The 14,463-nt window shown below is 54.7% G+C and overlaps 1 protein-coding gene across 2 annotated transcripts in view; it reads left to right on the forward strand.

The window, feature by feature from the left end:
* The window catches only part of URB1 (URB1 ribosome biogenesis homolog), a 75,455-nt gene extending 63,037 nt beyond the window's left edge, over window positions 1-12,418 (forward strand). The window contains exons 31-40 of one of the 2 annotated variants that reach the window (XM_069549385.1): window positions 564-724; window positions 1,161-1,272; window positions 3,072-3,178; window positions 4,078-4,221; window positions 5,360-5,469; window positions 7,627-7,824; window positions 9,282-9,523; window positions 9,925-10,491; window positions 11,655-11,878; window positions 11,969-12,418. In XM_069549385.1, the coding sequence (XP_069405486.1) occupies window positions 564-724; window positions 1,161-1,272; window positions 3,072-3,178; window positions 4,078-4,221; window positions 5,360-5,469; window positions 7,627-7,824; window positions 9,282-9,523; window positions 9,925-10,491; window positions 11,655-11,836 (1,823 nt within the window). In that variant the 3' untranslated portion in view covers window positions 11,837-11,878; window positions 11,969-12,418. Of the gene's footprint in view, window positions 1-563; window positions 725-1,160; window positions 1,273-3,071; window positions 3,179-4,077; window positions 4,222-5,359; window positions 5,470-7,626; window positions 7,825-9,281; window positions 9,524-9,924; window positions 10,492-11,654 lie in introns of both variants that reach the window. The other variant, XM_069549373.1, reaches the window with a different exon arrangement.
* Window positions 12,419-14,463: the final 2,045 nt, after the last annotated feature.

The following is a 14,463-nucleotide window of genomic DNA, read 5'->3' on the forward strand; positions in this document are numbered from 1 at the left end:
TGGACATTATCTTTTTAAGTCTTAAACTTTGGGGAGAGAAGAAAAAAGAAAAAAGAGTTTGACTTGTAGAAAATATTATCAGTGGTGTGTATATATATATATATATATAGGTTTATCTTTTATTGATAGTACATTCCAAGATCACTCATCTGACTACGCTGGCTTTTCCTGCTGAGTCCCTTCCCCCTAACCTCAGGCTTCTTCATGCTGGGACCTCAGTGGTGGGTCCTGATGTCACCTCTGACACCTCTGAACCTCTCTGATGTTCTCCGACTCCTCGGGTATTTGTCAGAAGTGATGAAGGAGACCTCATTGGGATTTACAAGTGTCTCAGAGACTGAAGGCGTATGATTGTTGCTGTGGGAGGGGACAGTCTTTTAGAGAGCCGCAGCAGAACCTAAGGGAGCAGGAGGGGGGCTTGCATGTCTGTGTCTGGCATGCACACACGTGGCTGATGATGGTCAACTGCAAAAGGAAATGGAACTCCGTGTTGCACGCGTGTCATGGAATCGTGTGTGTGTGTGTGTGTGTGTGTAGTCAACGCTGTGTTTTTTCTCCCTCAGAATTTGTGGTGGATTGTAGAAAATTCTTGGATTCAAATGCTCTGGGCCTGACTGTCGCGGCCCTCAGCAGCTACGACCCACACATGCGCGCCGCAGCCTACGCGGTGCTGGCGGCCTACTACTCGCAGCTGGAGGGGGCGCGCTTCCGGGAGCAGCCCCAGGTGAGCGGGGCTGAGAGGGCCTGGCGGGAAGATTTCCTGAAGAACTCAGAGGCGTTGCCCAGAGACTCTGATACAGAACCAAAGTCTTGCCTCCTCCTGGCGGGGCGGGGGGAGATGCCACAGGTCATCTTGGGTCCTCAGCCCTGGGTGGTAGACAGAGGTCTCCCCTTACAAGAACTCTTCCTATGTCATGGAGGGCAGAGCAGTGCTCATTTCTGTCGACTGGTTCCTTGATCTGAACTCAGGTTACAGCAGCTGTCACCCACGACACACAGAGCCTCAGAAGCTGTGCTCTGAGGTGGTGGGGGGGGTGGTGGTTGTGAGCCCCTGGATGTGAGGAGCAGGCCACCCTGTAAAGCCATGGATTAGGAGACAAGGCTGGTCACAGCTGTTCTGCAAATTTTCCCCCAACCCTGCCCTTTTTCCTGCTTTTAAGGTACTGTACCTGTTGGACGTGGTCCGGAACGGGATCAGAACCAAGAACATGAGACTCACCTTCACCCTGGCTCTCTTCATTGCCAAGGCAGCCTTGCAGATTTTGAAACCAGGTACCACTGCTAGAATCGGGTCGGGGCAAGGTGGAAATTCTGAGGCTGAGCGAGCCCATTTGGTGGCGTTAATCCCACTGGCAAAACCTGTCCACAGCACGTGTGTGAGGGTCACAAGTGCAAGGTGCAGGAGAGTGTGTGTGAGTATGATGCGGGACAAGTGTGTGTTCCTATCTGCCTGCAGGCGTGTAAAGCTGCAGGAAAGGCAGATCACAGCTCCACCAGAGGGCCTGTTGAGGGAGTCACTGATGTGCTTGGAGGGGGCCTGACGCAGAGGCCCCGTCAGTGCTGGCAGCCGCACTCCAAGCTCGGGGGTCAGCGTCAGCACAGCGCACCAGCGGGACGACAGGCGGCCTGTGGGTCCCTGTGCCCGCGTCACCAGGGCGCAGAACATGGCTCTGCTTGGTCCTCACAGCCGCCCACTGTTGGGGTGGTCTGAGCACAAGTCAGTCTATCATGGGACCTTTTCTTTTTGTCACTAGTGAAAAGTTACAGAATGCTGATGTCGTTAGGGACCACAGAGCTCTGCAGGTAACCTGGTTGTTTTCAGACAAGGAGACAGCCTTCCAGGCGAAGGTTAACCGCAAGGTTAAGTTGCTTCAGTCATGTCTGTCCCTTTGTGACCCTATGGACTGTAGCCCGCCAGGCTCCTCTGTCCATGGGATTCTCTAGGCAAGAATACTGGAGTGGGTTGCCATTTCCTCCTCCAGGACATCTTCCTGACCCAGGGATTGAACCCGCATCTCTTAGGTCTCCTGCGTTGGCAGGTGGATTCTTTACCACTAGCGCCACCTGGGATCCCAAATAGTTTGTCCAAAGCCTGGCAATTAGTCTGCAGTCAAGTTGCTGTTGGAATTCAGATCTGATTTTCATCTGCTCCTGTATCATTTTTATTACTTTTTTTTTTTAACCTTAGAAATTATGGGAGGGAAGAAGGTAATTAGCCATTTGACTCTAAAGAAACAGGCTCTTCAGAGAAAATATCCTAGCCGAGGTCACGAGCGATAGTCTTGGCCTCCCGTCCAGTCTGTGCCCCTCTGGTGAGCTGTCCCACATCAGACCTCATGTCAGTGCGGGGGCTCAGGACAGCGGTCTTGGATGGGCTGTGAGGCTGCAGGTGCTTTGGATAAATGTGAGATGACAGTCCAAGGGTGAGACCAGGGGAGGAGGTGTCGGCCCTGTCTCATCCCAGAGCCAAGTGACCCAGGGCAGGTCTGAGCCCCCTTTGCTGTGGAAGCTCCCTCAGTGGGAGGCCAGTGTGCTGGTATTCGGTGTGGCAGCCCACACTCTGCTCACCAGCTGATTGGAGCTGAGGCTGATGCCTCGGAGGGAGTGGTACCAGCAAAGGACTGGACATCCCCAAGCAGTTCCTGAGCCGTGAGAGAAGCCCTTATGCCTAAGGTGTCTTACTGTATTTTAATTCTTGAGAACTGATCACCTGGATGAGAATTAGAAAGCCCCATGGGGGCAGGGATTTCTGTCTGATTCCCCCCCCCCCCCACAAGGACCCCACTCCCCGACTCCACCTGGTCATGGGGTGTCCTTTTGGCACCATCCTGAGTGACAGTCAGGCTTCCCTAGTGGCTTAGACGGTGAAGCATCTGTCTGCAATGTAGGAGACCTTGGTTTGATCCCTGGGTTGGAAAGATCCCCTGGAGAAGGAAATGGCAACGCACTCCAGAACTCTTGCCTGGAAAATCCCATGGATGGAGGAGCTACAGTCCATGGGGTCGCAAAGAGTCGGACACGACCGAGCGACTTCACTTTCCCTTTGAGTGACAGCCTGCTTGTGTTCACAGAGGAGCGTATGTACATGAAGATCAACAGGTTCCTGCTGTCCCACGAGTACCTGAACATGAGCAAAGTTCCAGGCTTCTACCAGTTCTTCTACAGCTCGGACTTCGAGGTAGCACCCTGCCCTGAGGTCCGCGGGGCTCCCAGTCTCCTGAGTGGGATGCTCAGCCACTGCGCCAACTCATCCCTGCGGAGACATGTCGGCTGCAGAGCGCAGGCTGGGGTGGAGTGTGGGGGTCGGGTTGGGGGCAGGCGGGCCACCCTGCCCTGAGATCCACAGGGCTCCCAGTCTCCTGAGTGGGATGCTTAGCCACTGCGCCAACTCATCCCTGCGGAGACTTGTCAGCTGCAGAGCGCAGGCTGGGGTGGAGTGTGGGGGTCGGGTGGGGGGCAGGCGGGCCTGCCTGTGAAGATGCTTCCCAGTCCACACCGTGATTCTGGGGTGACGACTCAGACCTCACAGACTCCAGAGGCCTCGAGTCACAGCCTCCTCACAGTTATTTTCTGGGCGAATCACAGGGTTGACTACTGATGTGCTTTTACTGAACATATGATCACAGCTGAGGTCTTCCCTGTAGCTCAAATGGTAAAGAGTTCTCCTGCAATGCAGGAGACCAGGGTTCAATCCCTGGGCGAGGAAGATCCCCTGGAGAAGGGAATGGCAATCCACTCCAGTATTCTTGCCTGGAAAATCCCATGGACAGAGGAGACTGGTGGGCTACAGTCCACGGGGTCACAAAGAGTCGGACACGACCGAGCAACTAACACTACACTGAGCACAGCTGAGCGTGTAAACATGACCTGGTCCTTTATTCCTGACCCAGAGAAATGGAAGCAGAGAGGAGAGAGGGAGGGTTTTTAATAACAGACCCAGAAACGGAAGGTCGGGGGCTGCCATGCTGCAGTCTTCACCACCCCTTGAAAATAGTGGTGGTGGAAGAGTTTTCCGGGGGAAAAAAAAAAAAGCCTTCACATGTTTAATGACGGTCTCTTGTTTGCGGGGCTTTACAGCAGAAGACGGAGCGGGAGTGGGTGTTGGGGCTCCTCCGCCAGGGAATGCGGGACACGCACTGCTTCAAGCTGTGCGCCAGGCGGGGCGTCCTCCACATCGTCCTGTCCTTCTTCAGCAGCCCACTGTGCGACGAGGTGGCCCAGGTAGGCGCCCCCAGGGGCTGAGGGCTGGGGGGGCCTTGCCTCGGGGTTCCACCACCTGCAAGTCCCGCCCCGTGGACCCTCACCTGACCGCCTGCTTCAACATTAGCTTCCCTGCCGTCACCTGGGCCCAGGGCCAGCAGGGGGCCGGCGGGGGGCCAGCGGGGAGGGAGGTGGATCGTGAGGAACCAGGAGGCTCTGGGCGGCCGAGAGCTCTGGAAACACAACTGAGGCGCTTCCAACCCACACAAGCCACCAGCGTGTCACGTAACACAGAAACTGCAGGTCATCGGACCTTGGCTGGGAAAGGAGTCGGGCTTTGAAACTGCCTGCCTCACAGCTGACAGGGAGTCTGCACCTGAGTTCTGTCCCTGGAGCAAGAAATCGTGTGGAGTGAGACGTTCACTAGGAAAGGCCTGTGGGGTTTTGATGAGTTTGTAGCCTGATCAGTGTCTCTGGCATCACCTAAAATATGGGTAAAGAGGAGTGAGTCTGCATAAGGGAATTTGAGTACCGTAGATTTCTACTTTTTATGGTAGGTGAGAACTCTAATGCACCCACCCAATTAGGGACTTCCATGGTGCTCCAGTGGTTAGGACCCTGTGCCTCCACTGCAGAGGGTATGGGTTCAATCCCTGGTGGAGGAACTAAGATTCCCATATGCCATGTGGTTTGCCAAAAAAAAAGTATGTGCGGGGGTGGGGGCGGGGGTGGGTGGGGAAGCACCCCGTTAACAGTTCCAGTGAGAGTCCCATCTCTCTGTCCTCTCCACGTGGTAAAATAGAGGCAATGAAATGAGCCACCAGCAGTTCATGGGTGGACTAGCAATGTTTCTTCACTGTCCCACTCAGGGTGCCGGGATGTGGGGCCGTGCAGTTTACGTGCCACGTCTCCCCTTGTGATGGATTAGCGGGTGGGTGTCCCTGGGCTGGCGCTCTCCCTGCGGCCGTCTGTGTCCTCTGGCTGTTACGGCGGGGCAGGTGGTCCCCACGGCCACCATTCTCGCAGACCTGGCAGATGTCACGTGCAGCGACCGCCTGGGTAGTGGGGACACACTTCTGTTTTTTTAAGGCCTTCCCGGGCTCAGGTAAGTCAGGTTATTCCCACGGAAGACCAATGACTTTCTGCTTGGGTTTGACAGAACTGGATTCTGGAGATTCTGCAGAATGCCGCCCGGGATGCCAGGTCTGCCTATGAGATGCTGCGGGACTACAGCCTCCTGACGTGGGTCCTAAACGTCCTGGAAAGCAAGTAAGCACCTTATGTCCTGGAAAGAGGAGTTGGGGGGGGGGGGGGGTAGGGTGGAGGGGCGCATGCGCACTGGGCATGGTTGGGGGAGCGCACATGCGTGCTGGGCGTGGGGGTGGGGAAGCGCATGCACACTGGGCATCGGGGCGAAGGGGCGAATGCGCATGCGTGCTGGGCATGGAGTGGGGCGGGGCGGGGGACGCATGCCCCTGGGGCGGATACGCAGAACGTGTGCGTGCATGCTGGGCATCAGGCAGAGGGGAGTGGGGGGAGACCGTGAGATCATGGGAGCTCCTGCAGCTCCGGTGTCCGCTAGGAGAGTCCAGGAGAATCCACACTCTCCAAAACAGCGACCTCTACACCACCTTTCCGTCTCTCCTGCGTGGCCCAGGCTGCTCTCCGGGAGTGGGTTCTCTCCGTTTCGAGACCGCTGCCCTCCCTGAGGCGGAAACGGGGAGCCTAGGGTTTCGGGAGCGCTCGCTCATGCAGTGATGTGGGTCGGCACTCCACTCCCGCCCAGGGTCGAGGTGCCCTGCTAAGGGCCCGTACCGGAGCCGCATAAAGGGCTGGCGTGGGTATCTTGTCTTGTGACCGGGGCTGCTGTCACTGGGTAGCTCAAACGACATGGATTTGTTTTCTCACCTCCCGTGGGCCGGCGTGGTCGGCCTTGGTGAGAGCCCTCTTCCCAGTGTCCTCACTGCCAACCGTGTCCCGGCAGGGACGGAGAAGGAGAGCGTTGTGGTCTCTTCCGCTTCTTGACAGTGGCAGTGAGAGCCGCTCAGTCCTGTCCGACTCTGTGGCCCCATGGACTAGACAGTGTTAGGTGAGAGGCCAAGACGCCAGAGAGAGTGTCCAACAGGCTTTAATGGGGAAGCGCTCCGGGCAGGGTTCCTGGCCCCGAACGAGGCAGGTCGAGGCAGTCCGCGCTGGACTGTGCTGGGGAGTGGTTTATATGCGTTTGTTGCGGGGGATGGTCAGGCTGGATCGCCCAAAAAGGTACGGGTTAGTGAACGGGGTTCGGATAGGTTGCCAGGCCGAGGCGTCACGGGCTGACAGGTCCTTCTCCGTGGCTGGGGCGGGGCGGCTTTAGCTGGCGGAGTGTGCTGTCATTGGTCCCCGGGATCTGGGAGGCTCCTTCCCCCGCCTGCGGGAGAGAGGAGGGGCGGCCCATCATGGCCCCCGGGTCCGGCCTTACATACAGTCCATGAATTCTCCAGGCCAGAATACTGGAGTGGGTAGCCTTTCCCTTTTCCAGAGGATCTTCCCAACCCAGGGATTGAACCCAGGCCTCCTGCATCGCAGGCGAATTCTTTACCAGCTGAGCCACAAGCTTCTTACAGGGTGCTAATCTGGTCATGGGGCTCCATCCTCACGGCCTCATCTAATGACCTCTCAAAGGCCCCACCTCCAAATACAGTCACAGCGGAGGTTGGGGCTTCAACCTGTGAATGATGGGGCGGGGAGGAAGGGCACACAGTTCAGTCCATAACGTGATCCGTTTAGATTCTCCTACCTCTGAGGCTGTGTGAAAAGATGAAGACTCTTGGCTCCGCAGACAGCCCCTCAGTGGCAGGAATCTTTCCTTCAGACAGCTGTCTGTGACGATAATTCTGGGAATATCCAGACTCTTTGCCCCCCCGCCTCTTTTTTTCTTTCTTTCTTCTTTTGTGCATTTTTTAAAAGAATTTAAAATTTTTTCTCCTAAAGAAAGTAGTATCTTCTCTCCGAAGGCCGCGCTGGCTGATTATCTGCTCCTGGCTGTTACCTCTTTGCTTTAGAGTGGGTTGTTCTCATGGGCAGGGAGGCTATCCCTTCCGAGCCGCAGAGGCTCCAGAGTATCTCTTAGATGGGACTGAGGGGAGAAAGGAGGGTTGATCAGAAAGTTTTTCACTAGAAAGTTTTTGGTAAGAAAGGAGGGTTGCAGCCTCGTCCTGGGATGGAACTGTGTTTTGTAGCACCCTGTCTTGCCTTAGGTGCTATGCCTGTCGGGGGCTGCAGTGGCTGAGTGAGCGCATAAAAGGGTTGGGGGCTGGGGGAGAAGCCGGCACCTTGGGGTGGCCATCGCCATCACCGTCTCCTCCCTGGTTCCTGCCCACCCCTCCAGGAGATGGGAGGAGAAGGTGTGACAGAGGGTGGGACTCTCCCCATGTTTGGCTTCAGGTTTCTGGAGACTGAGCTGCTTTCCAACCTCATCTCCCTGCTGCACACACTGTGGGTGACCACGCTGGGCAACAGAGAAGTGGAGCCCGGGGCGCAGCCTCCCTGCAAGCCTGGGTCTCAGAAGCCCCCGAAGCTGCTGGCGCTGCACCTGGTGGACGAGTTCCTCTATGTTCTCCTTGTGCTCACGAAACACCTGAGGTGAGCCCCTCCCCTTGGTCCTGGCTCCACAGGTGGACTCTGGGCCGGGGCTGTGGTCCTTGTGGTGACCTCAGGACACCCATTTCTGCTGCTCCTCTTTAACAGTTAGACTTTTGAGGTTCCTTTCCAGACCAGGAGAACTTAACACGCTCAGAAAACCTGCAGCCTGTCGCACCAGATCATTTTTAGCAGAAAAACCATCTACCCGGATATTTGGATTCAAGCACTCAAAATGATGTTTTGTAGAAAGAACATGTTTTCCGTGACTTTAAACCTAAGAAAGTTAAGCTGTCCCCAAACTCACCTCCACCTGTATTAGCCTGCACAGGCTCCCTTTCAGCCATGAATTTCCTGGAAAATTTCAGTATTTTCCCCTTGGAATTTCTCGCTTGGTTTCCTCAGGAAAACTCAGTGCTTGTCAGATTCTACTGTGTTAGAGAAAATACACCATGTCCTCAGTACTTCTGATGTGGGAACAGAGGTGTGCTGATTGGAACTAGACGATAGATAGCGAATGTATTGTCATCTCAGAGTGAAAACCTTGATAAAGAATACAGCATTTCGTTTTCTGTTGTTCTGAAATCAGCTGTTGAATCCATGCTGGGTAGCCATGTTTCTTATTTTAAGTTCAGTTCAGTCCCTCAGTCGTATCCGACTCTTTGCGACCCCATGGACTGCAGCACGCCAGGCTTCCCTGTCCATCACCAACTCCCATAGTTTACTCAAACTCATGGCTGTTGAGTCAGTGATGCCATCCAACCATCTCATCCTCTGTCATCCCCTTCTTCTGCCTTCAGTCTTTCACAGCATCAGGGTCTTTATTTTGGAGTTGTCCAAAGACGCATGGCAGCCCAATCCAGCATTCTTGCCTGGGAAATTCCATGGACACAGGAGCCTGGCAGGCTACAGTCCGTGGGGGTCACAAAGAATAGGACTCGACCTTGCGACCAGACCACCACCAAAGACACACTGGTCTCTGAGAACTGGTTGTAATTCAGAATAACAACCATATCAATAAATGTGAAAACGGTTAGAGCAGACAGTTTCGAATTTATATTCCTTAGAACTTGGAGGGAAAAAAAAAAAGAACTTGGAGGAATATATGTCCTTCCAGTGCCCTCTGTCAGGCTTGGCCATGGGTGGTGCTATCCCAGGGCTTTTCCTGGCCTTTAGTTCCTGAGTTGGAGAGGATCCAGTGGTCCTGGAGTTGTTAGTGGGGCAGCTGGCACCCTTTTCCAGAGAGCTTTCTGTGCCTCCAGCGTGGAGGTCAGACCCTGGTCCCCTGTCCGCCTGCCCTGGAGAGGTGCTGGGCTCCGTGCCCTGGTCTGTTGGAAAGGGCTGCCCGGCACCTCGAGTCTGTGGCCTGTCTGCTGCCTGGCTGCCTGGCTGCCTGGGTCCTGGGTTGCAGGCGACGAGGCGGCTCTCACCCAGCCTGGGATCGTGGGCTCCCCCCACAGGCCCACCTTGGCCTCCGCCCAGCTGACCGGCTTCTTCGGGGCGCTTAACTCGGTCTTGAGGTACCGGGCCACCGTGCTGCAGGCCTTCAAGGACATGAACCGTCTGACCGTGAACGCCACGGTGCTGTCCACCCGGGACGTCCTTGTGCTCCTGCACAAGTGGAGCCTCCTCGAGAGAGACGTGCGGCTCCAGGAAGACCTGAGGGCTGCCGCGGAGAAGTGCCAAGTCCGGGAGCTGCTGAGTGAGTGTCCGCTGCATGGTTCTGTCTCATCTCCCACTCTCCAGATGTGCTTACTGCCCTCCCCACCCCCCAGAGCAGCCGCGTCTCCCCCCGACCTCTGAGCAGCATGTCCACAGCTGCCGAGGCTTAGAGACGGCCTGTGTGTCTTCATAGCGCTAGAGGGAGATGGGGCCTCAGCTCCCGCTCCCCTGTGCTCAGCTGTTATAATAGCGGTGATGACAGTCACAGGGAAAAACTGAGCCCTGCCCGAGCTCCAGGCCGGGTGCATCCTGTGGGAACCCAGCTCTGAGCTGTGCCCTCCCCTGCGTGGATGCCCCACCCTCTGCATCTCTGTGGGTTGGAGAAGGGGGGAACAACAGTCTCATGCCTTTTCTCTTTTTACCTGTGTGTGCGAATAACAGAGATGCTCAAGGAGAAAAACAAGCCCGACTCCCAAGCCAAAGGCCTGCGGGCCCGGAAGCGGAGACACGGCGAGGTGGAGGAGGCCGCCGACCCCAAACTGCTGGCATCCACCCTGGAGGCGTGCAGGGGCCTCCTGAGGTCCATCCTGGCCCACTGGGGGCCCGAGTTCCCCGGCGCTGACCCAGAGTGTGAAGACCCTGGCCCCATGGGTGTTGTTACCTCCCTGGTGGCCGGCTGGGTGCTGCGCTCCGCAGCCAGGAGCACGCTTGGCCGGGCAGACATGGCGGGCCTCCTGGGCTGGCTCGAGAGCCACGTCCTGCCGCGGCCGGCAGTGGTGGCTGAGCTTCTCCACGACAGCACTGTGACGAGCGGCCTGTTCCGCCTGTACAGCCGGTTCTGTGGCGCCGCAGAGCCGGCGGAGCCGGAGGACCGCTTGCTCGGCCTCTTCAACGCTGTCCTGCTGCGGCTGGTGGCAGCCCGGGGCGCTGCGGGGAGCCCCCTCCAGCCGGTGCTCGAGGCCGTCCACCTCTCCTCCCTGGACACCGAGGAGGATGCAGACACACAAGGTAACGCGGGGGGCTGGGCTCGGAGGCTGCAGACCTCGCGAGGTTGGCCTGGGGCCGAGAGCACTTCCTGTTCTCACAGCCTGCGGGCGCTGTCAGTGAAGCCTTGTGGGGAGGACGGCCCTCAGCACGGGTGTGCGGAGCACAGAGAGTCAGCCCCTGGGTTCTGAGTGTGGGGGGAGAGGAAGGCCCCGCCTCTGCCTTCAGGTGAGACCTTGATTGCCGGGGAAGCAGTGGAGAGGAACGCCCTCCAGCCAGCCTTGTGTACCCCTGGGGACGCTGCGTGGCTTTCTAACTTCCTACTGTTAGCATTCACGCAAAGAATTAGATTGCACCTCATGGTCACAAGCACACACACTTGCGTATACAGGCACTCAAGTCATGGTTCATATGCGTGGCGTTTAGTGGGTGCTTGATGAAGGTGTGGGGGCTTCCCCAGTGGTGTTAGCGGGGAAGAACCTGCCTGCCAGTGCAGGAGACATGAAACTCGCAGGTTTGATCCCTGAGTGGGGAACATCCCCCGGAGGTGGGCAGGGCAACCAGCCCCAGCATTCTCGCCTAGGGAATCCCCACCGACAGAGGAGCCCAGGGGGTGACAGTCCATGGGGTTGCAAAGAGTCGGACACGACTGAGCGACCTAGCACACGATACAGGTGTGCCTGCATGGATGAGGCACCGGCAAAGGCGATAGGAGGACAGCAGGGAGGCTGTGGGCATGCACAGGGGGCTCCTCCACTGTGGGGAGGGTTGGCCCTTCAGGGAGGGCTGGAGGGGGCAGAGACTGGGCGGGGCCACAGCCGGGCAGTGAGCTCACCTGGTCGCAGGGGGCCTTGCTGTCTCCCCTGGCCTGCAAACCTTCTTGCCTGTGCCCGTGGCTCAAGGGCAACCCTCCGAAACTTTAGTTGCGGTTCTTGGCCTGGGTGGGTCAGCACCAAGGAAGAGGTTTACATTCAACACACAGTCATCACGTGAGAAAAGAGAGAAGTTTTAAAACGAACAGGAAAGATGAACCCAGCAGTTAAGTACAGGCAGGACTAACATATCCGCACACTCACCGCAGGTTGCCACCTGGGGCCGAGCGAGCCCCAGGTCACCGTGCGTGGGGTGGGCAGCTCATTCCCAGCTGACCGGCTTGCGTCCTAATGGCCTCCTTGTCCCTTCCTTAGCCGCTGCCGCATTCCTGGTGTCTTTGTACATTAAGGACATCTGGCTGGGGGCCCAGCGGCCAGACACCCTCCTGAGCCATGTCCAGATGGTCCTCGACGCCGTGGAGAACTCAGGAGGGGGCGATGAGGAGGCCATCATCCGGCTCTGCAGGGACATCGCGGCCACTGTCCCCGACACCTGACCCTTGCGGCTGGCACCTCCGGCTCCAGGTTCCAGGAGTCAAGTTGAGTTGGGGATTTCCATGGAGGGCCTGTGAGACGCAGGCTGTGCGTGTCGACCTGCTGTTCTGACGGGAAGCCTTGGTTTCCTTTAGGTGACTGATACAGAAGAAGCTCCAAGGACCGTGTATGCAGAGAGGTCAGGGTTACAGGTGGCCTGGGTGGCCCTAGGCCCACGAGCCCCGGTCAGGGAGACCCTTCCTCTACGGCGCTTGCTGTTCCTCAGAGAAACACCTCAAACTGAGGTAACCCTGAAGTTGAAATGTCTAAAAGTATATGAGACACAGGAGCCTGAAGATAGATGGGTCACGTTTCCTTTTCATAAGAAGTCGCAGCAAAGTTCTATGTAATTTTTTGAATAAACAAGCCTTTCCGGGATTGTGTTAAAGTTATTTTACTAAATAAAAGGATGCTGTACTAAATTCTTAAAGCATAAAACTATTTTGTCTTCTGCTTGGAAAAGACAGCTTTATATTTTTAAAAATTCCTTTTGAAAGCAAGGATTTTGAATTTTATAACTTATTAATAAATGTCTATTTTTGTTAGGTTTGGTGTTTCATTTTTCTTGACTGAATCACAGACTATTTTTATTCTACAGAAACCTGCATCTTAGAGGTCAGGATTTTACTTTTAAGACTCCTAGATAAATTGATATTGTAGCTGACACAAATTGAATATGAAATTCACGAATTTCATGCCAGGTAGAATTCAGTCCTGTTCATTTGAAGCTCTGCACGTACCCTCGTGCCACGTCGGCACACAGCATTCCTGGTCTGTCACCAGGGAGGTGGCTGTTTATTTACCCTTACGGCATTTATCCCCTAGAGGAAGTCATGGCAACCCACTCCGGTATTCTTGCCTGGAGAATCGCCACGGACAGAGGAGCCCGGTGGGCTACAATCTATGGGGTTGCAGAGTCGGACACAACTGAGCAGCTAACCATGTGAGGTTTATAGCCCTGGGAATGGCTTGGCTCCAGTTTAAGCGTTTATACCTGTTTCTCTCCAGTGTCCTTTAGACTCTTTGCTGTTGTTTTTTTTATATATATAATGACTTAAGGTTCTTACAGAAGCAGAAGATATTAAGAAGAGGTGGCAAGAATACACAGAAGAACTGTACCAAAAAGATCTTCATGACCCAGATAATCATGATGGTGTGATCACTCACCTAGAGCCAGACATCCTGGAATGCGAAGTCAAGTGGGTCTTGGGAAACATCACTATGAACAAAGCTAGTGGAGGTGATGGAATTCCAGTTGAGCTGTTTCAAATCCTGAAAGATGATGCTGTGAAAGTGCTGCACTCAATATGCCAGCAAATTTGGAAAACTTAGCAGTGGACACAGGACTGGAAGAGGTCAGTTTTCATTCCAATCCCAAAGAAAGGCAATGCCAAAGAATGCTCAAACTACCGCACAATTGCGCTCATCTCACACACTAGTAAAGTAATGCTCAAAAGTCTCCAAGCCAGGCTTCAGCAATACGTGAACTGTGAACTTCCTGATGTTCAAGCTGGTTTTAGAAAAGGCAGAGGAACCAGAGATCAAATTGTCAACATCCGCTGGATCATGGAAAAAGCAAGAGAGTTCCAGAAAAACATCTATTTCTGCTTTATTGACTATGCCAAAGCCTTTGACTGTGTGGATCACAATAAACTGTGGAAAATTCTGAGAGAGATGGGAATACCAGACCACCTGACCTGCCTCTTGAGAAACTTGTATGCAGGTCAGGAAGCAACAGTTAGAACTGGACATGGAACAACAGACTGGTTCCACCTAGGAAAAGGAGTACGTCAAGGCTGTATATTATCACCCTGCTTATTTAACTTCTATGCAGAGTACATCATGAGAAATGCTGGGCTGGAAGAAACACAAGCTGGAATCCAGATTGCCAGGAGAAATATCAATAACCTCAGATATGCAGATGACAGCACCCTTATGGCAGAAAGTGAAGAAGAACTAAAAAGCCTCTTGATGAAAGTGAAAGAGGAGAGTGAAAAAGTTGGCTTAAAGCTCAACATTCAGAAAACTAAGATCATGGCATCTGGTCCCATCACTTCATGGGAAATAGATGGGGAAACAGTGGAAACAGTGTCAGACTTTATTTTGGGGGGCTCCAAAATCACTGCAGATGGTGACTGCAGCCATGAAATTAAAAGCTGCTTCCTTCTTGGAAGGAAAGTTATGATCAACCTAGATAGCATATTCCAAAGCAGAGACATTACTTTGCCAACTAAGGTCCGTCTAGTTAAGGCTATGGATTTTCCAGTGGTCATGTATCGATGTGAGGGTTGGACTATAAAGAAAGCTGAGTGCAGAAGAATTGATGCTTTTGAACTGTGATATTGGAGAAGACTCTTGCGAGTCCCTTGGACTGCAAAGAGATCCAACCAGTCCATTCTGAAGGAGATCAGACCTGGGTGTTCATTGGAAGGAATGATGTTGAAGCTGAAACTCCAGTACTTTGGCCACCTGATGCAAACAGCTGACTCATTGGAAAAGACCCTGATCCTAAGGGATTGGGGGCAGGAGGAGAAGGGGACGACCAAGGATGAGACGGCTGGATGGCATCCCGGACTCAATGGACATGGGT

This window comes from Ovis canadensis, chromosome 1, assembly GCF_042477335.2.
Source record: "Ovis canadensis isolate MfBH-ARS-UI-01 breed Bighorn chromosome 1, ARS-UI_OviCan_v2, whole genome shotgun sequence".
Lineage (NCBI taxonomy): Eukaryota > Metazoa > Chordata > Mammalia > Artiodactyla > Bovidae > Ovis > Ovis canadensis.